The following is a 23,354-nucleotide window of genomic DNA, read 5'->3' as shown; positions in this document are numbered from 1 at the left end:
TAGAGGAAAGGCTTTCAGTCTTTAACCATTGAGTATGATATTAGTTATGGGCTTTTTTTTTTAAGGTTGTATTTATTTATTTGACAGACAGAGATCACAAGTAGGCAGAGAGGCAGGCAGAGAGAGAGGGGGAAGCAGGCTCCCTGCTGAGCAGAGAGCCCGATGCGGGACTCGATCCCAGGACCCTGGGATCATGACCCGAGCCAAAGGCAGAGGCTTTAACCCACTGAGCCACCCAGGCACCCCTAGTTATGGGCTTTTTATATATGGTGTTTATTATGTCAAGGTAATTTTTTTTTTATTCCTAGTTTGCTGAGTGCTTTTTATCATTAAAGGATGTTGGAATTTTGTCAAATGCTTTTTCTGCGTGAATTGACATGGTCATTTGGTTTTTGTCTTTCATTCCATTATTATATTAGAAATCACATTTGGTCATGGTACACGATCCTTTCAATGTATTGTCGAATTTGGGTTGCTAGTATTTTGTTGAGGATTTTTACATCAAATTTCATCAGGGAAACTGTTCTGGCTTTTGTTTTTGTTTTTGTCTTTTGGCAGTATCTGTGCGTGGCTTTGGCACTAGTGTAATGCTGAACTCATGGAAGTAGTTCGGGAGTGTTCCCTCCTCTCTGATATTTTGAAAGAGTTTGAGAAATGTTGATGCTAATTCTTTAAATGTTTGGTAGAATTCACCAGTGAAACATCTGGTCTTGGGCTTTTTTTGTTATTGGGAAGTTTTGGTTACTGATCCAATCTCCTTAACTAGTTATGGTCCGTTCAGATTTTCTCTTCCTTTATCATTCAAACTTGGTAGGCTGTGTGTTTGTAGAAAGTTACCAGTTTCTTGTAGGTTATCCAGCTTGTTGGCGAGCACTTGTTTGTTCATGGTATTCTGTTACAATCCTGTTTCTGTGGCATTAGTTGTCATTTTGAGTCTTCTCTTTTTGTTACTTAATCCAGCTAAGTGTTGGTTTCGTTGATTTTTTTTTTAAATGCCAACTCTTAGTTTAATTTTTCTGTTTTCTCAGTTTTGTTTATCTCTGCTCTAATCTTCATGATTTCCTGATTTTTTTTTTTTTAAGGAAATGGGGTTAATTTGTACTTTTTTTTTTTTTTTAAGATTTATTTATTTGGGAGAGAGAGTGCCTGAGTGTGTGTGAGTGGGGGAAGGGGCAGAGGGAGAGAATCTTCAAGCAGACTCCCTGCTGAGAATGGAGCCCAACATAGGGCTTGATCTTACAACCCGTGGGATAACAACCTGAGCCAAAAGCAAGAGTTGGATGCTCCTAGTTTTTACTTTTATCATTTGAGGGGTAAAGTTAAGTTGACTTGAGTTTTGTTTTTTTTTTTAATGTTAGCATTTACAGCCGTAAATATCTATCTTAGTGCTGCTTTCGCTGTATTCCATAAGTTTTGGTATGTTGTGTTTATGTTTTCATTTTTCTCAAGATATTTTCTGATTTATTTTGTGATTTCTTCTTTGGCCTATTGTTTGTTTAAGAGTGTATTGTTTAGTTTCTATGTATTTGTGGATTTTCTAGTTTTCATTCTGTTGATTTCTACTTTCTATCCATTATGATTGGAAAAGATACTTTGTTTGATTTCAGTCTTTTAAAATTTTAAGATTTGTTTTGTGGTCTAATATGTGGTCTATCCTGGAAAATGTTTCATGTGCACTTGAGAAGATGTATATTCTTCTGTTCGTGGTGGGAAGCATGTTCTGTATATATCTCCAGGGTCTAGAGCGTTGTTCAAGTCCTGTTTCTTTATTGCTCGTTCATCTGGTTGTTCTGTCCATTATTGAAAGCAGAGTATTGAATTGTTCAGCTGTTAATGTGGAACTGTCTATTTCTCCCTTCAATTCTGTTGATACTTGATACTTGCTTCATATATTTCGGAGCACTGATATTTGGTGCATAAATATTTATAATTATTATACTTTCTGGTTAATTGGCCCTTTAGTAATGTCTTTTTTTTGTCTCTTGTAACAGTGTTTGGCTGAAAGTGTCTGATATTAATATTGAGACCCCTGCTGTCCTTTGATTACTATTTGCACAGAATATCTTTTTTTTTTTTTTTTCGTTTTAAGATTTATTGGGCACCTGGATGGCTTAGTAAAGTGATTGCCTTTGGCTTAGGTCATGATTCTGGAGTCTCAGGATCAAGTCCTGCTTCGGGCTCCCAGCTCAGTGGGAAGTCTGCTTCTCCCTCTGACCCCTACCCCTCTCATGCTCTCTCTCTTTCTCTCTCAAATAAATAAAATCTTTTTAAAAAATTAAATTAAAAAAGATTTATTTATTTGGGAGACAGGGAAAGAGAGCATGCATGTGGAGGGGAGAGGCAGAGGGAGAGGGAGGGAGATCTTAAGCAGGCTCCCCACTGAGTGCAGAATGTGACATGGGGCTCAGTCTTACATGAGATCCTTGATCCTGAGATCCTGACCTGAGCTGAAAACAAGAGTTGGGTGCTCAACAGACTGCCCCTGCAGGCATCCCTGGGATATCTTTTTCAATCCTTTTCTTTAAGCCTAATAGAGGAAGATTTACTACTGTCATTTTTATGTATGTCTTGTGGCAAAAAGGCCACAAGACTTTTTCTCTCTTAATACCTTTCTCTGTGATTTGTTGATCTTGTTGTGGTGACATGCTTTGATTATCATTTCCTACTGTGTGTATTCTACAGATACGTTATTTGTGATTAATTTTGGGACTACATAAAATACCTTTAAGATATAGCAGTCCAGGGCGCCTGGGTGGCTCAGTGGGTTAAGCCTCTGCCTTCAGCTCAGGTCATGGTCTCCGGGTCCTGGGATCGAGTCTCAGTCGGGCTCTCTGCTCAGCAGGGAGCCTGCTTCACCCTCTTTCTCTGCCTGCCTCTCTGCCTACTTGTGATCTCTGTCCGTCAAATAAATAAATAAAATCTCTTAAAAAAAAAAAAAAAGGTATAACAGTCCATGGGGCACCTGTCCTGGGTGGCTCCACTGATTAAGCCTCTGCCTTTGGCTCAGGTCATGATCCCAGGGTCCTGGGATGGAATCCCGCAGCAGGCTCCCTTCTCCCTCTGCCTGCTGCTCCCCTGGTTGTACTCTCTGTCTGTCTCTCCGTCAAATAAGTAAATAAAATCTTTAAAAAAAAAAGATATGATGGGGCGCCTGGGTGGCTCAGTGGGTTAAAGCCTCTGCCTTCGGCTCAGGTCATGATCCCAGGGTCCTGGGATCGAGCCCCGCATCGGGCTCTCTGTTCAGCGGGGAGCCTGCTTCCTCCTCTCTCTCTGCCTGCTTCTCTGCCTACTTGTGATCTCTGTCTGTCAAATGAATAAATAAAATCTTTAAAAAAAAAAAAAAAAAAAAAAAGATATGACAATCCATTTTAAACTGAACTTCAGTCGCATACAAAAATTCTACCGTAGAGAGTATGCGAGTTTACTCCCCCTTCCCCCTTATGTTCCTGATATCACAAATCGCATGTTTCTGTGTTCCTAATAATCACATAGCTCTATAGCTTTTTTGGTTCCTTTGTCTCAGACTCTCTACAAGAACTGGGACGTGCCGATCTTCCAAGAGAGGGGGACTGCAGCGATAGCAGAACCGCATAATGGCTCTGACAGCTTCTGCCCCGCAGAGGGAAGAGCATGGCCCACATGGGAGCTGCTCGCTCAGCCTGCTGCCCGGGGGTTGTGCTCACACCAGCGGCTGTGCCGGGGGTTGTGCTCACACCAGCGGCTGTGGACCGGGGTTCCGAGAGGGGTAGTGAGTAGTTTGGAAAAAATCATACACTCTACCACAGGATATTAAGTGCATGTGGAAACAGATAATCGCAAATACATTAAAATTATGCTGTATGCACAATCAAAAGGGTCTGATGCAGGAACAAGACATATTCTCTGCAGAGCCATTAAAATCCTGGAGCTCCACGTCCTAACAACTATCATCTCGTAGGCCAGTCGTTATAATGTTAGTGGTAGTATATCTCATTCTTCCCTTAGAACCTCACTTTTATTGAAATTATTTTGAAATACTTCACTATTTCTCTCCAGGAAAATGTGTGACCCCTTGACAAAAATCATTCATTTTAATAAAATAACAGCATATTGTATTTTGGGCAGACTGCTTAGTCTTTCTGGTATTCTGTGCAGTCAAAGATGACTTTCCACTCATGCTAGAGACTCGGGGCCTGCGTAGACCTGCCCTCTCCTCACCTTGGGCTTAGGGAGTCAGGTGCTGGTTGAATAGTGTTGTTAATAGAAAGCTAGACAGAAAAGTGGCTACAGTGGTCTTAGCTAGCTGGAGCTCTGGGAATTTCTCCAGGGAAGACTGTGTAGGCAGAGCAGGGCAAGTCTGCTTGGAGATTCTGTCCAGACGGACCAGATTTACGGACTCCTGCTGTGGCTGCTCACATCCTCACATGCTGGGGGAGGATTGCCTGAGACTCCCTGGGAGAGGGGCTTTGAATTATGTATGAAGTTGCTAAGTTTACTTCTTGGGGTAGTTTTATTCCACTCTAATTTTCCTTTGGTGATTAACTAGTACAGGAAAAATATCAGAACTTGAAAGTGTGTATGTTTTTTTAAAAAAAGCCCTCAGTGTACTTGCTTCACCGACAGTGTGCTTACTCACTGAAGTGAGACTGTAGAAAGATGGTATTTCTTCCTTCACATTCTGATCCTTGATGGCCTTGCTGGTTGGTCTTTAGTGGAACTTGGACTCTAAGGCCGGTGTGCTCTGGGTTGCAGGCACTGTGGTTAGCTAGTGAAGTCTTGTAATGCTATTTAGTTTCCAGTAGTAGAAGTTTTTTGTTTTGTTTTAATTTTCAGGTTATAGATCAACTTCAAAATCAGGTATATAAATATTAAAAGCACAAATCATTGCATTTAAACGATAGTTAATGTTACACTTGTCACTAACATAACATTTGCGTGTCGACTGTACTTCAGTACAGAAGGATGGATGGGTAAATAAATATATGATACTTAACGGGAATTACCGGATGAAGAGTCGAGCTGACTAAAAGCGAGAACCAACACTCCCGGCCACAGCGTGGTTAACACCAAAGATGTAGTTTCCTCACAGGATGAGAAGTCAACATAAATGGTTGCTGCCTTCGTTTCTGTGGCTCAAGGAAGTCATCTCCGGTTCTTTTGGCCTGTTCGTCACGGCTCAAAGGTAGCTGCTGCATAGTGTACCATGTTCTGGGTAGGAGGAAAGAAGAAGAGTGGGTAGAAGGCCTCTACTTAGACATTATTGACCGAGAGAGAGAAATGGCCGCAAAGGAGTCTGGGATGTATCATAATGTCACTGAGCAAATCACCACCTTCCATAAAATTTGAGTTCTGCTAGTAAGAAAGAGTGGGCGAATGGCTATTGGGGAAAGCAGCTACGATCTCTATGATGGATGAGATTTTATTTAAATATGAAATACTCTAATGGTTCAGAAAGCCCTAAAGTGATGCTTTAAAAGATAATCATACTGCTCGTTAGGTAACTAGATCTACGATCTCTTTATATCTCAATGTAATTTGAGAAAAAAATGTTAGATTCATGGGGCTTTTTTAGTATTATAGACAGTCAGAAGAATGAAATAAATCATCTTTTTTAAGGTCCAGTCTTGTCCCTGATGTTTTGATAGGTTGTAGATTGAATTGGAAGGACATACTGTTTCCGAATTTAAGAAAAGCAAGGAGAGAGGCTATCACAGCAGCCCAGTACTAACACTTCAACATGTGGACCTCAGATCGGTCATGTGCTTTGAGAGTTATACAGTGTTATTTTCAATCTTTTTAAAAGTCAGAGTTCTTTGGGAGTGCTTACTGCATTGGTGACTTTTGTAAACATTCCAGTCGCTCTTGAACTTCCTGTTCTTTTTTAAAGATTTTTTTTTTTTTTTTTTTTTAATTTATTTGACGGAGAGAGAGATCACAAGCAGGCAGAGAGGCAGGCAGAGAGAGAGGAGGAAGCAGGCTTCCTGTGGAGCAGAGAGCCTGATGCGGGGCTCGATCCCAGGACCCTGAGATCATGACCCGAGCCGAAGGCAGCGGCTTAATCCACTGAGCCACCCAGGCGCCCCAACTTCCTGTTCTTTTACCCAGCATATTTTCCTAGAAATATTTTTTTCTCCTCACATAATAATGAATAGCAGAACGTGAGCAGATGAAACAGAAATTTGCCAGCCTACAGACTTCTCCTACTGTTGTAGAAGAATGTTTTTCCAGTTCTTCTTACGATTCTTAGTCCCGAAATGCTTATAAATGCCTGGAGAGTTCCAGTGTGATTATTTTTTTTTTTGGCCTTATTATTTTTTTTTCTTTTTCTTTCTTTTTCTTTTACATTTTTTTTAAGTTTTTTTTTTGTTGTTGTTTATTTACAGCATAACAGTGTTCATTGTTTCGGCATCACACCCAGTGCTCCATGCAGTACGTGCCCTCCCTATTACCCACCACCTTGTTCCTCAACCTCGCACCCCCCCCCCCCGCCCCTTCAAAACCCTCTGGTTGTATTTCAGAGTCCATAGTCTCTCATGGTTCATCTCCCCTTCCAATTTCCCTCAACTCCCTCTCCTCTCCATCTCCCCATGTCCTCCTTGTTCTTTGTTATGCTCCACAAATAAGTGATACCATATGATACTTGACTCTCTCTACTTGACTTATTTTGCTCAGCATAATTTCTTCCAGTCCCGTCCATGTTGCTACAAAAGTTGGGTATTCATCCTTTCTGATGGAGGCATAATACTCCATTGTGTATATGTACCACATCTTCTTCATCCATTCATCCGTTGAAAGGCATCTTGGTTCTTTCCACAGTTTGGCGACCGTGGCCATTGCTGCAATAAACATTGGGGTACAGATGGCCCTTCTTTTCACTACATCTGTATCTTTGGGGTAAATACCCAGCAGTGCAATTGCAGGGTCATAGGGAAGCTCTATTCTTAATTTCTTCAGGAATCTCCACACTGTTCTCCAAAGTGGCTGCACTAACTTGCATTCCCACCAGCAGTGTAAGAGGGTTCCCCTTTCTCCACATCCTCTCCAACATGCGTTGTTTCCTGTCTTGCTAATTTTGGCCATTCTAACTGGTGTCAGGTGGTATCTCAGTGTGGTTTTAATTTGAATCTCCCTGATGGCTAGTGATGATGAACATTTTTTCATGTGTCTGATAGCCATTTGTATGTCTTCGTTGGAGAAGTGTCTGTTCATATCTTCTGCCCATTTTTTGATATGATTATCTGTTTTGTGTGTGTTGAATTTGAGAAGTTCTTTATAGATCCTGGATATCAACCTTTTGTCTGTACTGTCATTTGCAAATATCTTCTCCCATTCCGTGGGTTGCCTTTTTGTTTTGTTGACTGTTTCCTTTGCTGTGCAGAAGCTTTTGATCTTGATGAAGTCCCAAAAGTTCATTTTAGCTTTTGTTTCCTTGGCCTTTGGAGACATATCTTGAAAGAAGTTGCTGTGGCTGATATCGAAGAGGTTACTGCCTATGTTCTCCTCTAGGATTCTGATAGATTCCTGTCTCACGTTGAGGTCTTTTATCCATTTCGAGTTTATCTTTGTGTACGGTGTAAGAGAATGGTCGAGTTTCATTCTTCTACATATCACTGTCCAGTTTTCCCAGCACCATTTATTGAAGAGACTGTCTTTTTTCCATTGAATATTTTCTCCTGTTTTGTCGAAGATTATTTCACCATGGAGTTGAGGGTCCATATCTGGGCTCTCCACTCTGTTCCACTGGTCTATGTGTCTGTTTTTATGCCAGTACCACGCTGTCTTGGTGATCACAGCTTTGTAGTAAAGCTTGAAATCGGGTAACGTGATGCCGCCAGTTTTGTTTTTGTTTTTCAACATTTCCTTAGCAATTCAGGGTCTCTTCTGATTCCATACAAATTTTAGGATTATTTGCTCCAGCTCTTTGAAAAATATCGGTGGAATTTTGATCAGAATGGCATTAAAAGTATAGATTGCTCTAGGCAGTATAGACATTTTAACAATGTTTATTCTTCCAATCCAAGAGCATGGAACAGTCTTCCATCTTTTTGTGTCTTCTTCAATTTCTTTCATGAGTGTTCTGTAGTTCCTCGAGTACAGGTCCTTTACCTCTTTGGTTAGGTTTATTCCCAGGTATCTTATGGTTCTTGGTGCTATAGTAAATGGAATCGATTCTCTAATTTCCCTTTCTGTATTTTCATTGTTAGTGTATAAGAAAGCCACTGATTTCTGTACATTGACTTTGTATCCTGCCACGTTACTGAATTGCTGTATGAGTTCTAGTAGTTTGGGGGTGGAGTCTTTGGGGTTTTCCATATAAAGAATCATGTCATCTGCGAAGAGAGAGAGTTTGACTTCTTCCTTGCCAATGTGGATACCTTTTATTCCTCTTTGTTGTCTGATTGCCGTTGCTAGAACTTCTAATACTATGTTGAACAAGAGTGGTGAGAGTGGTCATCCTTGTCGTGTTCCTGATCTCAACGGGAAGGCTGCAAGCTTTTTCCCATTGAGGATGATATTTGCTGTGGGTCTTTCATAGATAGATTTTAGGAAGTTCAGGAATGTTCCCTCCATCCCTATACTTTGAAGTGTTTTCATCGGGAACGGATGCTGGATTTTGTCAAATGCTTTTTCTGCATCAATTGAGAGGACCATGTGGTTCTTCTCTCTTCTCTTATTGATTTGTTCTATCACATTGATTGATTTGCGAATGTTGAACCAACCTTGCAACCCAGGGATGAATCCCACCTGGTCATGGTGGATAATCTTTTTAATGTGCTGCTGGATCCTGTTTGCTAGGATCTTGTTGAGAATCTTTGCATCCATATTCATCAGTGATATTGGTCTGAAATTCTCCTTTTTGGTAGAGTCTTTGCCTGGTTTGGGGATCAGGGTAATGCTGGCTTCATAAAAAGAGTCTGGAAGTTTTCCTTCTGCTTCAATTTTTTGGAACAGCTTCAGGAGAATTGGTGTTATTTCTTCTTTGAAAGTTTGGTAGAATTCCCCAGGGAATCCGTCAGGTCCTGGGCTCTTGTTTTTTGGGAGGTTTTGATCACTGCTTCAATCTCGTTACTAGATATTGGTCTATTCAGGTTGTCAGTTTCTTCCTGGTTCAATTTTGGGAGTTTGTGGTTTTCCAGGAATGCATCCATTTCATCTAGGTTGCTTAGCTTATTGGCATATAACTGTTGGTAATAATTTCTGATGATTGTTTCTATTTCCTTGGTGTTAGTTGTGATCTCTCCCTTTTCATTCATAATTTTATTAATTTGGGCTTTCTCTCTTTTCTTTTGGATTAGTGTGGCCAATGGTTTATCGATCTTATTGATTCTTTCAAAAAACCAGCTTCTAGTTTCATTGATACGTTCTACTGTATCTCTCGTTTCTACCTCATTGATCTCTGCTCTAATCTTGATTATTTCCCTTCTTGCATGTGGAGTTGGTTTGATTTGTTGTTGATTCTCCAGTTCTTTAAGGTGTAGAGACAGCTGGTGTATTCTGGCTTTTTCAGTGTTTTTGAGGGAGGCTTGGATGGCTATATATTTCCCCCTTAGAACCGCCTTTGGTGTATCCCATAGGTTTTGGACCGCAGTGTCTTCATTCTCATTGGTTTCCATGAATTGTTTAAGTTCATCTTTGATCTCCTGGTTGATCCAAGCATTCTTAAGCAAGGTGGTCTTTAGCTTCCAGGTGTTTGAGTTCCTTCCGAACTTTTCCTTGTGATTGAGTTCCAGTTTCAAAGCATTGTGATCGGAGAATATGCAGGGAATAATGTCAGTCTTTTGGTATCGGTTGAGTCCTGCTTTGTGACCCAGTATGTGGTCTATTCTGGAGAAGGTTCCATGTGCACTTGAGAAGAATGAGTATTCTGGTGTTTTAGGGTGGAATGCTCTGTATATGTCTATGAGGTCCATCTGGTCCAATGTTTCATTCAATGCTCTTATTTCTTTATTAATTTTCTGCTTCGATGATCTGTGTATTTCTGAGAGAGGCGTATTAAGATCTCCTACTATTTTTGTATTCATATCAATATGACTCTTTATCTTGATTAATAGTTTTCTTATGTAATTGGGTGCTCCCATATTGGGGGCATAGATATTCACAATTGTTAGATCATCTTGGCGGATAGTCCCTTTAAGAATTATGTAGTGTCCTTCTGTATCTCTGACTACAGTCTTTAGTTTAAAATATAATATATCTGATATGAGAATCGCTACCCCGGCCTTCTTTTGAGGCCCATTGGCATGAAAGATGTTTCTCCATCCCTTCACTTTCAGTCTGGGTGTATCCTTAGGTTCAAAATGGGTCTCTTGTAGACAACATATGGATGGGTCCTGTCGTTTTATCCAATCTGCAACCCTGTGTCGTTTTATGGGCGCATTTAGGCCATTCACATTGAGAGTTATTATTGAGAGATAGGTTTTTATTGACATCGTGTTGCCTTTGAAGTCTTTCTGTCTGTAGATTGTTTCTATATTTCTGTTCAATGATATTCTTAGGATTTTTTCTCTTTTATAGGACCCCCCTTAATATTTCCTGCAGTATCGGCTTGGTGGTTGCATAGTCTCTTAAGCCTTGCCGGTCTTGGAAACTCTTTATCTCTCCATCCATTTTAAATGTCAGTCTTGCTGGATAGAGTATTCTTGGTTGCATGTTCTTCTCATTTAGTACTCTGAATATATTTTGCCAGCCCTTCCTGGCTTGCCAGGTCTCTGTGGACAGGTCTGACGTTATTCTAATGGGCTTTCCTCTGTATGTAAGGAGCTTCTTTGTCCTAGCTGCTTTTAAGAGGGTCTCTCTTGAAACATAATTCCTCATTCTAACTATAAGGTGTCGTGAGGACTTTCGAGAATTTAAAATCTTGGGAGGAAATCTCTCTGCCTCTAGTACATGAACGTTGTTTCCATTCGTGAGATTGGGAAAATTTTCATAGGCAACTTCTTCCACTATATCTTCTAGACTTCTTTCTTTTTCCTCCCCTTCAGAGATTCCAATAATTCTGACGTTGGAACGTTTCATGGCATCGTTTATTTCCCTGATTCTGTTTTCGTGGCTTCTGAGCTGTTTGTTCCAGGCTTCCTCCTGATCCTTTCTCTCTATCTGTTTGTCCTCCAGATCACTAATTCTATCTTCTGTCTCAGTTACCCTAGCTTTTAGAGAATTTAGATTAGATTGGAACTCATTGAAAGCATTTTGAACATCATCCCTGGTGGCTTTCAGTTCTGCCCTAACATTGTGAACATCATCCCTGGTGGCTTTCAGTTCTGCCCTAATCAATTCTGTTTGGTCATCCATGGCTTTCTCCAACCTAGCTATTGCCTGGATAATTGTTAGTCTGAATTCCTTTTCTGACATATTGTCTATGTCGATAGCCATTAGCTCTGTTGCAGAAGGTCCATCCTCTGTATTTTTCTTCTGTTGGGTATTCCTCCTCCTAGTCATTTTGGTAAGAGATGACTGAACAGATGCAGCTGGACTTATCGATTGTGGTGCAGTCAATGTGCACCCTGGAACGCTTCTGCCACTGGCGTCTTCTGCTCCTGTAGAGATCCAGACGTGTATAATTCTGATCTCAGGCTGATTTCGTGGGTGGTCGGAGTTCTTTGGTAGGTAATCAGCTCACTTTAGGGTACAGGTTGAAAAGGCGCCTCCTCCTACTTCCCCGCCATCTTGACTCCCCGGCCTTATTATTGAGATGATCATTTTTGATTTACATGAACATGATCATTTGGTCTCTTCTAGAATTTTCTCTAAATATCACCAAGGTGTCAAATGAAAGAAACAGTCTCACTTGGATTTCTTTCCTTTTTCAATCCATGATCGTTGCAGTCAGAGTCAGCCCAGTGTGTCGCCTCACAGTGAGACAGCACCAATTCCAGTTCCTACTCAGATAAGGAATTACCAGCGCATAGAGCAGAATCTTACATCTCCGGCCAGCTCTGGCACAAATCTACATGGTTCTCCAAGGTAAACTTGTATTTTTTCCCCTTCTTTTTCTTTTAAAAAATGTGCTGTTTTTGAAAGATGTGTTACTTTCCATGGTTTAACATAATCTCTTCCCTGTGTGTATCGTGGAGGTGTACAAAACTGAAGAATCAAAAACTTCTGTAATGAATCTATTTTTTTAAAAAGATTTTATTTATTTATTTGATGGACAAATCACAAGTAGGCAGAGAGGCAGGCAGAGAGAGAGGGGGGGAAGCAGACTCTCTGCTGAGCAGAGAGCCCTATGCGGGACTCGATCCCAGGACCCTGAGATCCTGACCTGAGCCGAAGACAGAGGCTTAACCCACCGAGCCACCCAGGTATCCCTGTAATGAATCTATTTAAATGGTGGTTAAGCATAGCTGGATGATGTAGTAGGATGTGTATATTTAATAATTCTTAAGAATTAAGGAAGAACTTATTAAAGATGAAACCTCACTGGTTGTACTCATTTACATATTATTTATTTCCTCCACATCCTGAAACCCCACTAACGTAGCAAGAATGAAAAGGTCTAAGTCCACAGAGATAAGTCAGATAAGAACACATGCTCAGTGGATGAGAGGTTTCAGCACCTTTCTGGAAAACAGAAACAAGATGAAAGGGGGCGCCCACTATAGTAGGGCCGGCGTCACAGTGCCCCACGGTGCCCCCGAGACCCCAGCCCCCAGAGCTCAGGGAAGGCAGGGCTGCAAGTGAGGCGTAAGGCTGAAGACAAAAAAGTGCAATCTGGACGAATAGCAAGAATACAAAGAAAAGAAAACTTATGTGGAAAATGTGTACCCTGAGAAGTAGGGTAGAGACTGCATCCATACATTAGAACAGAATGCTGTTGAAAACAATCAACGTCAAAAAGGCCTCTTGGACATCCCAAAACATAACTGAAAAAAGTAAAAACAAATGTTGAAAGATGAAGTTGAGGCTGTGTCTGAAATAGATGAATCAAGTAAAGATGATGGAAACTATGAATAAAAATACTCACCCAGCATTAGGGAATGTGGGCGTTCCAGAAAGAACAAGGTGAAGAAGAAAATTTCCAGGAAATAAGAAAAAGTTTTCTAGAATTGGAGAGTAGAAGATTTTAGATTACAAGGGCTCACCAAATGCATAATTCAATGAATGGAAAAAGATTCACACTGTCATAGGATGAGATGGAAATTCATGAGAACTTTCTACAGAGGATGTTTTGGCACAAAACCTGTGAAAATTATTAATGCATATATCTTTTGAGCCCAGCACTTGAACTTCTGGTAGCTTATTCTGTAGCTACACAGTGCCTGCCTGTGTATGAAGCTACATATATACAGGTTGTTAATTTGATAATAGCAGAGGATGAGAAAGAAGCCAAGTGCCCACCAGTAAGTGACTGAGTCCTCAACGTCCGCCTGTGACCGTGGAGCACCTTCCTTGAAGAGGAAGGAAGCTCTCTCTGTACTGAGGTAGAAAAATTTCCAAGGTATATTATAAAATGAGAAGAGCAAAGTGATAGCAGATTTAGCAGTGGTTTTCAAAGTGTGGTTTGTGTGTGACTCCCTTTTGAGAGGTTCGTGAGGTCAAGACTGTTTTCATAATGATACTGGGACACTCTGCTTTTTTTTGCAATGTTGACAGACGCACTAATGATACAGAAGCAGTGACGTGCAAACTGCTGGTGCCTTAGAATGCGTCCAGGGAGTGGCACCCGGATGCACCGTGGCTTTTCAGATCTTTTGCCACCACGCACGAGTGGTACCAAGGAATCTTTAAGGAAGCAGTACAAGTTACTGTTTCTCTTTGAAAATCGCAACCTTGAGTAGCTTGTGGGCATAAAGCTCTTCTGGTGCACATTGGAGTAGTTCTCTTAAGGAAAGCACTTGCGTGATTGGTTCAGTTGCACGTTGAACTTGCCCTGTTTTTCATGGACTCCATTTTTTCATGGAAGAACAGCGGACAAGCTCCCAGTGAGCTATCAGTGGGCATCGGGCAGCCGTTTTGATGAAAACAGTTGGACGACGTCTGCCGTTCCTAGGAAACAAGTGACATAAAATTTGAGCTCTTGAGCAAAAATTAGAATTTTTGAAAATACACTCACCATATTCACCACTGTGATCTTGACAGCTTCTCTTATGCCTTGACGGCCACTTCTGTTAAGATTTGTGGCGATCTTTTGTTGTGGATGCGACTCTTTGATACTGTGTAACATGTCAGCATTTGGAATATCTGCATATATTCATTCAAAATGCCAAGTGTTTAAAAATCCTGCGTGGATAAAAAATCTAGTCCAAGCACAAGATACCTTGCAAAGGATTAGAGCCTAGTGTAAAACAAAATTTCATTGGCATGGTTTCAGACTCCACATTGCAATGATTCTTCTAGATCTCCCAGGAGTCCAATGGCTGAGTTTTGTTGTAGTCTCAAAGACAAGCATCACAGAAATCTGAAGAGGCTACCAAAATATTCCTCCCTTTTCTGGCTACATGTCTGTGTAAGGCTGGATTTTCTCTCTGCATGTCCCCGCATTTATGTGCTACAGAAAAGATTGAGTGCGGAAACAATTCTGAGAATCCAACTACTGAGCCAGACGTTAGAGATTTTAAAACACGTAAAACAGTGTCGTGCTTCTCATGAATTAATTTTGTTTAGAAAATACAATTAATTTTCATAATCTTACATTACATGTAATGTTTATTCCTTTTAATGAATTATTAATTACCAGTTTTCTTCAGTTTTAGCTTCTCATACAGTAAGTCTCAGTAGATTCAAGTTTTATAAATAAAAACTCTGGGATAGGGGCGCCTGGGTCGTTCAGTCATTTAAGCATCTGACTCTTGATTTCAGCTCAGGTCATGATCTCATGGTCCTGAGATCAAGCCCTGTGTTTGTCTCTGTGCTGGGTGTGGAACCTGCTGAAGATTCTCTCTTTTCCTCTGTCCCTCCACCTCCAATCCCCTCTCTCTCCCTCTCTTAAAAAAAAAAAAAATTCTGGTATATTCAGTAATTTTTTTAAGTGTATAAAGGGAACCTAAAACAAACAAAAAAAAAGAAAATAGTTGGTATGGTATACATTACCTTTGTTAAAGCAAGATGAAAATAAGATTATATGTTTGCTTGTATATGACTTCAGGAATTCTGAAAGGATATATTAGAAACTAAAAATAGTGGTAACCTTTGGAGTAGGAGTGAGGGAGTGTCGAGAAGTAGGCAGACAGAATAGAAGAATGGGAGGGAGACTTCACGTCATATATTCTCATACGTTTTCTGTTTGTTCCATGTGACTACACTACATACTTTTTTAAAAATTCTGCTCCATGACATGTTGTTAAGGAAGTTTTAGAAAAAAAGAAAGAGAGCCCAGAAGCTGCCAGAGAGGGAGTCATTTTTTTTTTCTTTTCAGATCTGCAGTGGTACGAAGGTCTAACACCAGCCCACTGGGCTTCCTCCGGCCGGGATCCTGCTCCCCGGCGCCCGCAGACACAGTGCAGACAGTCGGACGGAGACTCTCCACTGGGTCTTCCAGGCCTTACTCACCTTCCCCTTTGGGTAAGGAGAGTGGAACTCTTGTTTTCACCTTTTTCCGCTGTGGCCGATCTGACATGACACTGCCTTTAGGAGTAGTGGCTCACGCTGGCAGTGAGTTTCAGCTGATGGGGAGCCATATCCTACCGCCCACTCTCTACCTTCTCCGCGGCCCGCGTCAGCATCCCCCGATACGTACGTCTTTGTCGGGACCACGTTGGAAATGTAAAATGGATCTCATGGATAAAAAGTATCTCCACTGGGTTTGGGCTCCGAACGCACAAAATCAGAAACCCTAGATAATAATTGCATGAAACACCTACCCTACTGACCGCTCAGATTTGTGAGGATTAAGAGACACTCGTGTGTACAGCAGCGCTGGCTTCGGTCCCCCGGGGGCCTTCCGGCTCTGGGAGGAAGATGGTGGCAGCTTCAGCCCGGGTCTTTCCACCTCGCCTGGGAAGTCTGCACAGCACAGGGGGGATCCCCGCACAGCAGCCCCACAGCCTGGGCAACAAAACCCCAAACAAACAGAAAAACGAACCTACAACCACAGTTTTCATGAACTGGGAGACAAAATGCTCCAACTTCAGAAAACATGCCAGACAGGCCACAGCCGCTGAGACTGCAGAGTCTGGGAGATGGCACCGGTGTCGCGGGGCGGAGCAGGGTCGGGGGCAGAGAGGGCCCTGGGGCAGCAGGTCTCAAACTGGGCCCCCCACATAAATAGATAAATATTTTTTTACTTCTAAAAGGTAGATTTTCATACCCCTGTAAAGGGCTCCACTCTCAGGCAAAACTGCCGAGGTGAGAGTAGGGAACGTGAAGAAATTCCAAGAGGAGGCAGAGAGAGAAGGATTGAAGAATGCCCAGGAGCCCTGATTCCAAAAACCCCACCATAATGATCATGTTTTTAAAACTGTGTATCACCACGCCTATTGCAGTGGTTCTGAAGCTGCTGTTCGGCTGAAAAATCTTCCCGAACAAAATCCTGGCCCTCCCTCACCGCCTCAGCAGCTCCTGAGGCACCTCAGGGTCTCCCGAGACAAGGGCCAGGCCTTGACCTTGCCCTCAAGGAAAAGGCCCCTCCTCGGGCTCTAACCTTTGCTTGCCTGGGTCACCACCTGGTGACAGACCTCCGTCTCGCGGGCTGCATCTCCCTGGGCTCTCCCAGCCCCTCCTCCGGCTGGTTGGGGCTCTCAGAGGGGGATGCAGGGAAGGGAGCTGCAGAGACGTGCCAGAACGACGGGGGAGGCGCCTGTGATGGGTGCAGGGGGGCAGGGAGAGGCGGGCTCTGGCTTAGCCCCTTCAGACCTCCTTGTAGCCCTGACCCCTGGGAGGGAGAGGGGGAGGTAGGAGGAGTGGGCCCAGGAGCCGTGACTGGAGTGACCAGAGTGACTGAATTCTGAGGACGTTTTAGCCGGGCCGCGGGGGTGTCCCCAAGCACTAGATGGTCCAGATTCCCTGACCTGCTTGAACCAGCCTGAACGAATGCCGCGTCCACGTGCGGGTGTTGGCGGCGAGCAGCCTGGCGGAGCAAGGCTTGGGACGGGCGGCAGGAGCGTGGTGGGTGCAAGGGACAGCAGCTGGGACAGCAGCTGGGACAGCAGCTGGGCCATCCGCGCTGCGCGGTCCGCTGGCTGGGCCCCTGCAGCTCCGCAGCCTCCAACACCGCCAGCTCCGTCCCTCTCGGTCTGGACTGACCTACCGGTTGCCGGCATTGGTCTGTTCCCGTGGCTTTCTTTCCTGCCGCCCTCGGTTCAAGACTGATTCGGTGGTTCTTTAGATGGCTGTGTGCCCCGCCCCCCGCCGCGGGTCAGTAAGTGCCCGCTGAAATAAAGCTTTGCTCCCCCGGCTTGGCCGACTGTCATGTACGGGGCAGCTGGTGCGCGGCTCACCTGCTCCTTCGGGCACTGGTTTTGAATCACCTCTCGTTCCTTTCCCGTTTCCCTGCTCACAGTTGGGACCATTCCGGAGCAGCTGAGTCAGTGCTGCTGTGGGCATCCTCAGGGTCACGAGTCCAGGAGTAGAAACTCATCAGGTAGGAGATCTGTTTGGCATATTAATAATTTTAATCCTGTTATAAGTGGATTTGAGTTATGTTTTTCTAGTCTTACCAAAGGAATAGAACTGATAGGAAATATTCTGTCTCTTGTCCTACTTTCTAGAATCTTGGTCTAATAGGCTTTAGGATATCATATAGTTAATCAAACATCTCCTTTGGGTATCTTTTCTCTGGGGAATTAATTAACTGAGCTAAATTTTGGTCATTGTCGCATAGATAATAAAAACTGATCTAGGGGCACCTGGGTGGCTCCGTTGGTTTCTGCCTTGGGCTCAGGTGGTGATCCAGGGTCCTGGGATTGAGCTCTGTGTTGGGCTCCCTGCTCAGCAGGAAGCCTGCTTCTCCCTCTCCCACCTCCCACCCAGCCTCCTGGCTTATGTTCCCTCTCTCACTGTCTCTCTGTCAAGTAAATAAATAAAGTCTTTTAAAGAAAAAAAAAAAAGGAAAGAAAACCCATCTAGAAAATGAAATTTTATTCCTTTGATTAATACTGTTCTTGATAATAGCTGCTAGTTAAGCATGAGATAAACAAGAAATACGGTTTATTTGCTTTAATATAAAATACATATATGCCTGAAAAGATGTGCAAATCACACTTTTATTAGTCAAATTTTATATGTGAATTTGAGGAGTTGGCCAATTAAAGGAATCCAGTGTCACTGAGAAAAGCACCTTTTCTTAGTTTTTCAGTTTTTCACATTTTGTATTTCCCTAAAAATAAATCTTAGATAACTTTCTCCAGATTTGTAACATTCTGCTACTAATTTTATTTATTTATATGCACATATTTATGCATATATACGCATACACACACAGACGGCAGAACCCAGTTCTGAAAGATTAAATACCAGATTTAGGATGAGATTAGGCTTTTGGTCGTTCTGTATTTAAACTGTCCGTGCTGCCCTGATGTCCACCTAAAGGTATCTTCGCTTGTTGGTCTGATAATTTCCCAGCACCGACAGATCTAGAAAGAAGGGACGATGTTCATAATGGAAAGTATACTTTATTTTTATTTTTTAAATTTTTTATTTCTTATTTTTTTATAAACATATAATGTATTTTTATCCCCAGGGGTACAGGTCTGTGAATCGCCAGGTTTACACACTTCACAGCACCCACCATAGCACGTACCCTCCCCAATATCCATAACCCCACCCCTCTCTCCCCACCCCCCTCCCTACTTTATTTTATTTACTTTTTATTTTTTTGTCAGAGAAAGAGAGAGCACAGGCAGGCTAGAAGTGGTCAGTAGCAAAAGCTCCAATTTGCTTTTTTGGAAAGATTATGGTTATAGGTCTGTACCTATAAATTATTGGTGGTAGTTTGGCTTGCAACAAGCTCCAAAGAATTTGTAACTGGGCTTAGTAGACCTGAAGTTTGGCAACAAGGTGTGTGCGGGGCAGTCCTCTTGCCATAGCCAGCCGTTCACCATATCAGGACCCTATTTCTCGGGCTCTTACTGCGGTGTCCCCTGAGGAGGCAAGAATTCCTGTGGACGGGGGTTTTCTTTGTGGAGAACAGGGATGCTTTCGGTTACAAATGAATTTCATTCATGAGGCTAATAAAAATAATTAAGTTATCCATATATGCTTGTGATTTTTAGACAAGTAAAATAAAATCCCAGAAAAGTGTATTATCTAATTAGATAAAGGGTTATTCTGGATTGGTTTGAAAAGTTTCTTTTAGCTGCTAGGTGAGAAAAGAGAGTAATACATTGATATCCCCAAGTATGCATTCACATAAAAAGTAGAAATCATTTGGTTGCGGTTCAACAGAGGTTTTCATAGTTTTGTTTTTTTTTTAAGTATTTATTTGACACAGAGAGAGAATGAGAGCGAGAACATGAGAGGAGAGAAGTCAGTGAGAGAAGCTGACTCAGCAGGGAGTCTGATGTGGGACTCGATCCCGGGACTCCAGGATTATGAGCTAAGCTGAAGGCCGTCGCTTAACCAACTGAGGCACCCAGGTTTTGTAGTTTTTATTGACATTGATCATTTATGATGTAGTTCTCTTGTGCTAATTGGAGTTATCTGCTAGCTGCTGCTCAGAGTGGCTAATGTACCCTCTGCCATTACGAACTATCCCCCAAATCATCTCCTGCCAAATAGACAATTTTTAAAATATCTCCCGAAGAACATGACATTCTTGGGACTTCCCGTTTCGAGTCCTGTCCTCTGACTCTTCAGTGTCGGTCTGTGCTCTGGGTTAACCCGCGTGTGTGTCTGTGGCAGGCTCCCCAGTGCCGCCAGCCCCGTCGCCGCAGTCTCTCCTGTCGGGTGCTAGGCTGCAGAGCGCCCCGACCCTCACCGACATCTACCAGAACAAGCAGAAACTCAGAAAGCAGCACTCGGACCCTGTGTGCCCGTCCCACGCCGGGGCTGGGTACAGCTGCTCACCTCAGCCCAGTCGGCCCGGCAGCCTCGGAACCTCGCCCACCAAGCACACGGGGTCCTCTCCTCGCAGTTCGGACTGGTTCTTTAAAACTCCTTTACCGACCATCATTGGCTCTCCTACTAAGGTGTGTTCGTTAAGCTCTTTAGTCGGCGTGACGACTTGGCTCAGTTAACGTTGCTTACGTGGAGCGGGACGCACTGTGTGGTGAGCTCAGGTCCAGCAGCAGACCACCAGAGAGACTGGAACAGAGAAGTCCATTGCTCACGTGTCTTGGCGGAAGTACCTGGCATGCCTCAAGAGGCTGCACGGGGACTTCCAGGCAGGTGCAGACAGAGACAGGACCCGGGGCACATGCCTTAATTAGGGTCCGGGATGGAGGACTTTGGGGTTCCTGAGCTAAAGCAGGATTGGTCAGTTTGAGCCGAAGAAATGGGATTCTAGTAAGCTCCACAGGAGTCTTTGTGTGTGCAAAACATGCAAGGGGAAAGCAAGGGGGATGGGGGAGACTAGACCACCAGGGGTGTTGGAGGAGTCGTCTCCAGAATTCACATGTACTTGTGACCGCAGTCTGCTCTCGAGGGCCTGCTCTTGCATGCGGGGCCGGTGTCCGTTTAAGGCCCTGCAGCTGACAGTGACGCAGAGTCCGCACTGCTGTGGGGTAGCTTAGCTGAGCTCGCGACAGTCGTCCCCTTATCCCCCAGGGATATGCTCCAAGACACTCTGCGGTTGACTGAAACCACAGATAGTATGACAAAGTTTAATTTATAAGTTAGGCACGGTGAGACAATAATAACCATAACTAATAATACAATAGAACAGTTGTAACAATAGGCCACAATGAAAGTCAAGTGGATGTGGTCTCTCTCTCTCAAAATACACCCGGAATATATAGAATATATCATCATGGGGCAGTGTTTTTAAGATTTTATTTATTGGGGCGCCTGGGTGGCTCAGTCGGTTAAGCATCTGCCTTCGGCTCAGGTCATGATCCCAGGGTCCTGGGATCAAGCCCCACATCAGGCTCCCTGCTCAGTGGGGAGCCTGCTTCTCCCTCTCTCTCTGCCTGCCTCTCTGCCTGCTTGTGATCTCTGTCAAATGAATAAAATCTTTTGAACAATTATTTATTTGAGAGAGAGAAAGCACAAGTGGCTGCAGGAGGGGCACAGGGAGAGGGAGGAGCAGCCCAGGAGGCGGGAGCAGGCCTGGCTGCGGAGCGGAAGTGAGGCGGGAGCAGGCATGGGACCGAGCCTCAGGCTACCACTGACCTTCTGCAGGGGTGTCGGGAGGAGGATCACCTGCTTCCAGACCAGGGTCGGCCACAGAAAGCAAAGCCGTGATGGGGGCTACGGTGCTTGATAGAAAAGATCCACGGTGATACTGACTAGCTACCGTTTAAGGAGGACTTGCCTTGAGCCAGGCACCGCCTAAGTTTTTTATACATTACCCCACGGATTCCCAAAGAAAGGAAGCTGAGGCCAGAGAGAACGCGTGAGCTGTCCACGGCCGCAGAGGCTGTCAGTGGACGAGTCAGGATGTGAATCCTGGTCTGACTTAGGTCTGACAATTCTGAATGCTGCACGCGGTGTAGTGACCAGCTTGCATGTGTTTCCTCAGACCACAGCTCCTTTCAAAATACCTAAAACGCAAGCGTCTTCCAATCTGCTAGCCTTGGTGACTCGCCACGGGCCCTCTGAAGGGCAGACTAAAGACGGGAGTGACCCACGGGAGTGCCCTCATTGTCTCCTAGCTCAGGGCGGCGAGAGGCAGAAGCGTGAGCAGCAGAACAAAGCGGTGTTTGGCAGGTAAAAGACACCATTTCCTCCCAGCCTTCAGTGTGAAAACTGCAACAGTACATATATGTCTGTGGTAAAGACGAACCCCACCAAATTAGTCTAGTAGCTGGTCTACGCCACTTGCGTAAGGATATGAACTGTATACGTTTAGAATCTCTGCAAACCACAGGTGCTTCCTGTAACTGAATGCAGAGTCCTCACTCAATTTCCTGAACGTTCTATGTCTGCTTTTTGTTTGTTTGGGTTATTGAAGTTCGTCTCTGCCCTGAATTGTCTGGTATCTATTTTTTGTCTCCTTATTCTGACTTCCCTTTAACCCTTTCGTGGCTTGGCTTAAATCTCCCTTACTATTTTAGATACTGGGATTTTTATAGTATACTTTCCAGGGAGGCCTGGGTGGCCTCTGTCTTCAGCTCGGGTCATGATCCCAAGGGCCCCGGAATCCAGTCCCACACTGGGCTCCTTGCTCAGCAGGGAGTCTGCTTCTCCCTCTGCCTCTGCCTGCCTCTCTGCCTGCTTGTGCTCTCTCTTTCTCTGACAAATAAAAAAATAAAAAATAAATAAAATAAAGTATACTTTCCATTACGAGCATCATCCCTTCTTTCTAGATCTGTCAGTGCTGGGAAATTATCAGACCAACAAGCGAAGATACCTTTAGGTGGACACCAGGGCAGCACGGACAGTTTAAATACAGAACGACCAATGGACATAGGTAAGAAAATGGGGTCTCTTTCTAGGTAGGTACTTTGCTAGGATGTACATCGGTTTGCTGTTACTGCTGCCACAGATTAGCACAAGCGTGCTGTTTCTAAAACAACACAAACGTAGTGTTGTGCAGTTTCAGAGGTCAGAGGCCTGCAGTGGGTTTCTCTGGGCTAAAATCAGTATGTTGACAAGGCTGCATTCCTTCTGGAGGCTGTAGGGGAGAATGCATTTCCTAGGGTTTTCCAGCATCTAGAGACTGCCCTCATTCCTTGGCTTGGGGTCCCCTTCCATCTTGAAAGCCAGCAATGGCCAGTCTAGACTCCGACCTCCTGCCTCCCTATTCTACATTTAATGGACCCTTGTGGTTCCGTTGGACCCACTGGATAATCTAGGATAATCTCTTTATATAGGCCAGTTCCATCTGCAACTTTAATTACCTTCTGCCATGTAGTGTAGCCTATTTACAGCTTCCAGACGTTAGTCCATGCACATCTTTGGCCGGGTTGGAGGGCAGGAGAAAGTAATTGTTGTACCTATCTGCTTCTGCTGACTGTTCACACCCTCCCTGCCACTTCATCTTTTTTCTTAGCACATGAAGACAGATGGTGTGGGGTGTCTTAATGATCACCAGTTATGAGTTAGGAGGAATTCTGACCCAAGATTGGTTTTTATTGGTGGGGTAGTACTGACCAAAGTTAGCTTAAATACACTTGTACTCTTGAGCATTTCTTATACAGTGAGTAGATCCTGTAAAAAATACCATAGGTCACTGAGATCCCCTGGCCTTTTTCATAGTTGTTTCAGGGACTGTTATGTCCACAGATCCACAACTAGATTACTTGGATTACTGCTTGTCAAAAATAAAAGGGCAGGTTGCGGACCATAACCCAGACTCATTTAACCAAATTTTCAGGGAATGGATTTTAGGAATCAGTACT

At 43.6% G+C, this 23,354-nt stretch overlaps 1 protein-coding gene across 6 annotated transcripts in view; it reads left to right on the top strand.

Moving 5' to 3' along the window:
• The window catches only part of ULK2 (unc-51 like autophagy activating kinase 2), an 87,832-nt gene that overhangs the window by 48,240 nt on the left and 16,238 nt on the right, over positions 1 to 23,354 (top strand). For 5 of the 6 annotated variants that reach the window (XM_045984285.1, XM_045984286.1, XM_045984284.1 and 2 more), the window contains 6 exons: positions 11,806 to 11,943; positions 15,335 to 15,480; positions 17,417 to 17,497; positions 19,756 to 20,042; positions 21,533 to 21,720; positions 22,320 to 22,423. In XM_045984285.1, the coding sequence (XP_045840241.1) occupies positions 11,806 to 11,943; positions 15,335 to 15,480; positions 17,417 to 17,497; positions 19,756 to 20,042; positions 21,533 to 21,720; positions 22,320 to 22,423 (944 nt within the window). The remainder of the gene's footprint in view (positions 1 to 11,805; positions 11,944 to 15,334; positions 15,481 to 17,416; positions 17,498 to 19,755; positions 20,043 to 21,532; positions 21,721 to 22,319; positions 22,424 to 23,354) is intronic. The other variant, XM_045984289.1, reaches the window with a different exon arrangement.

This window comes from Meles meles, chromosome 18 (genome assembly GCF_922984935.1).
Source record: "Meles meles chromosome 18, mMelMel3.1 paternal haplotype, whole genome shotgun sequence".
NCBI lineage: Eukaryota > Metazoa > Chordata > Mammalia > Carnivora > Mustelidae > Meles > Meles meles.
This window is presented reverse-complemented; position numbering and strand designations above follow the sequence as displayed.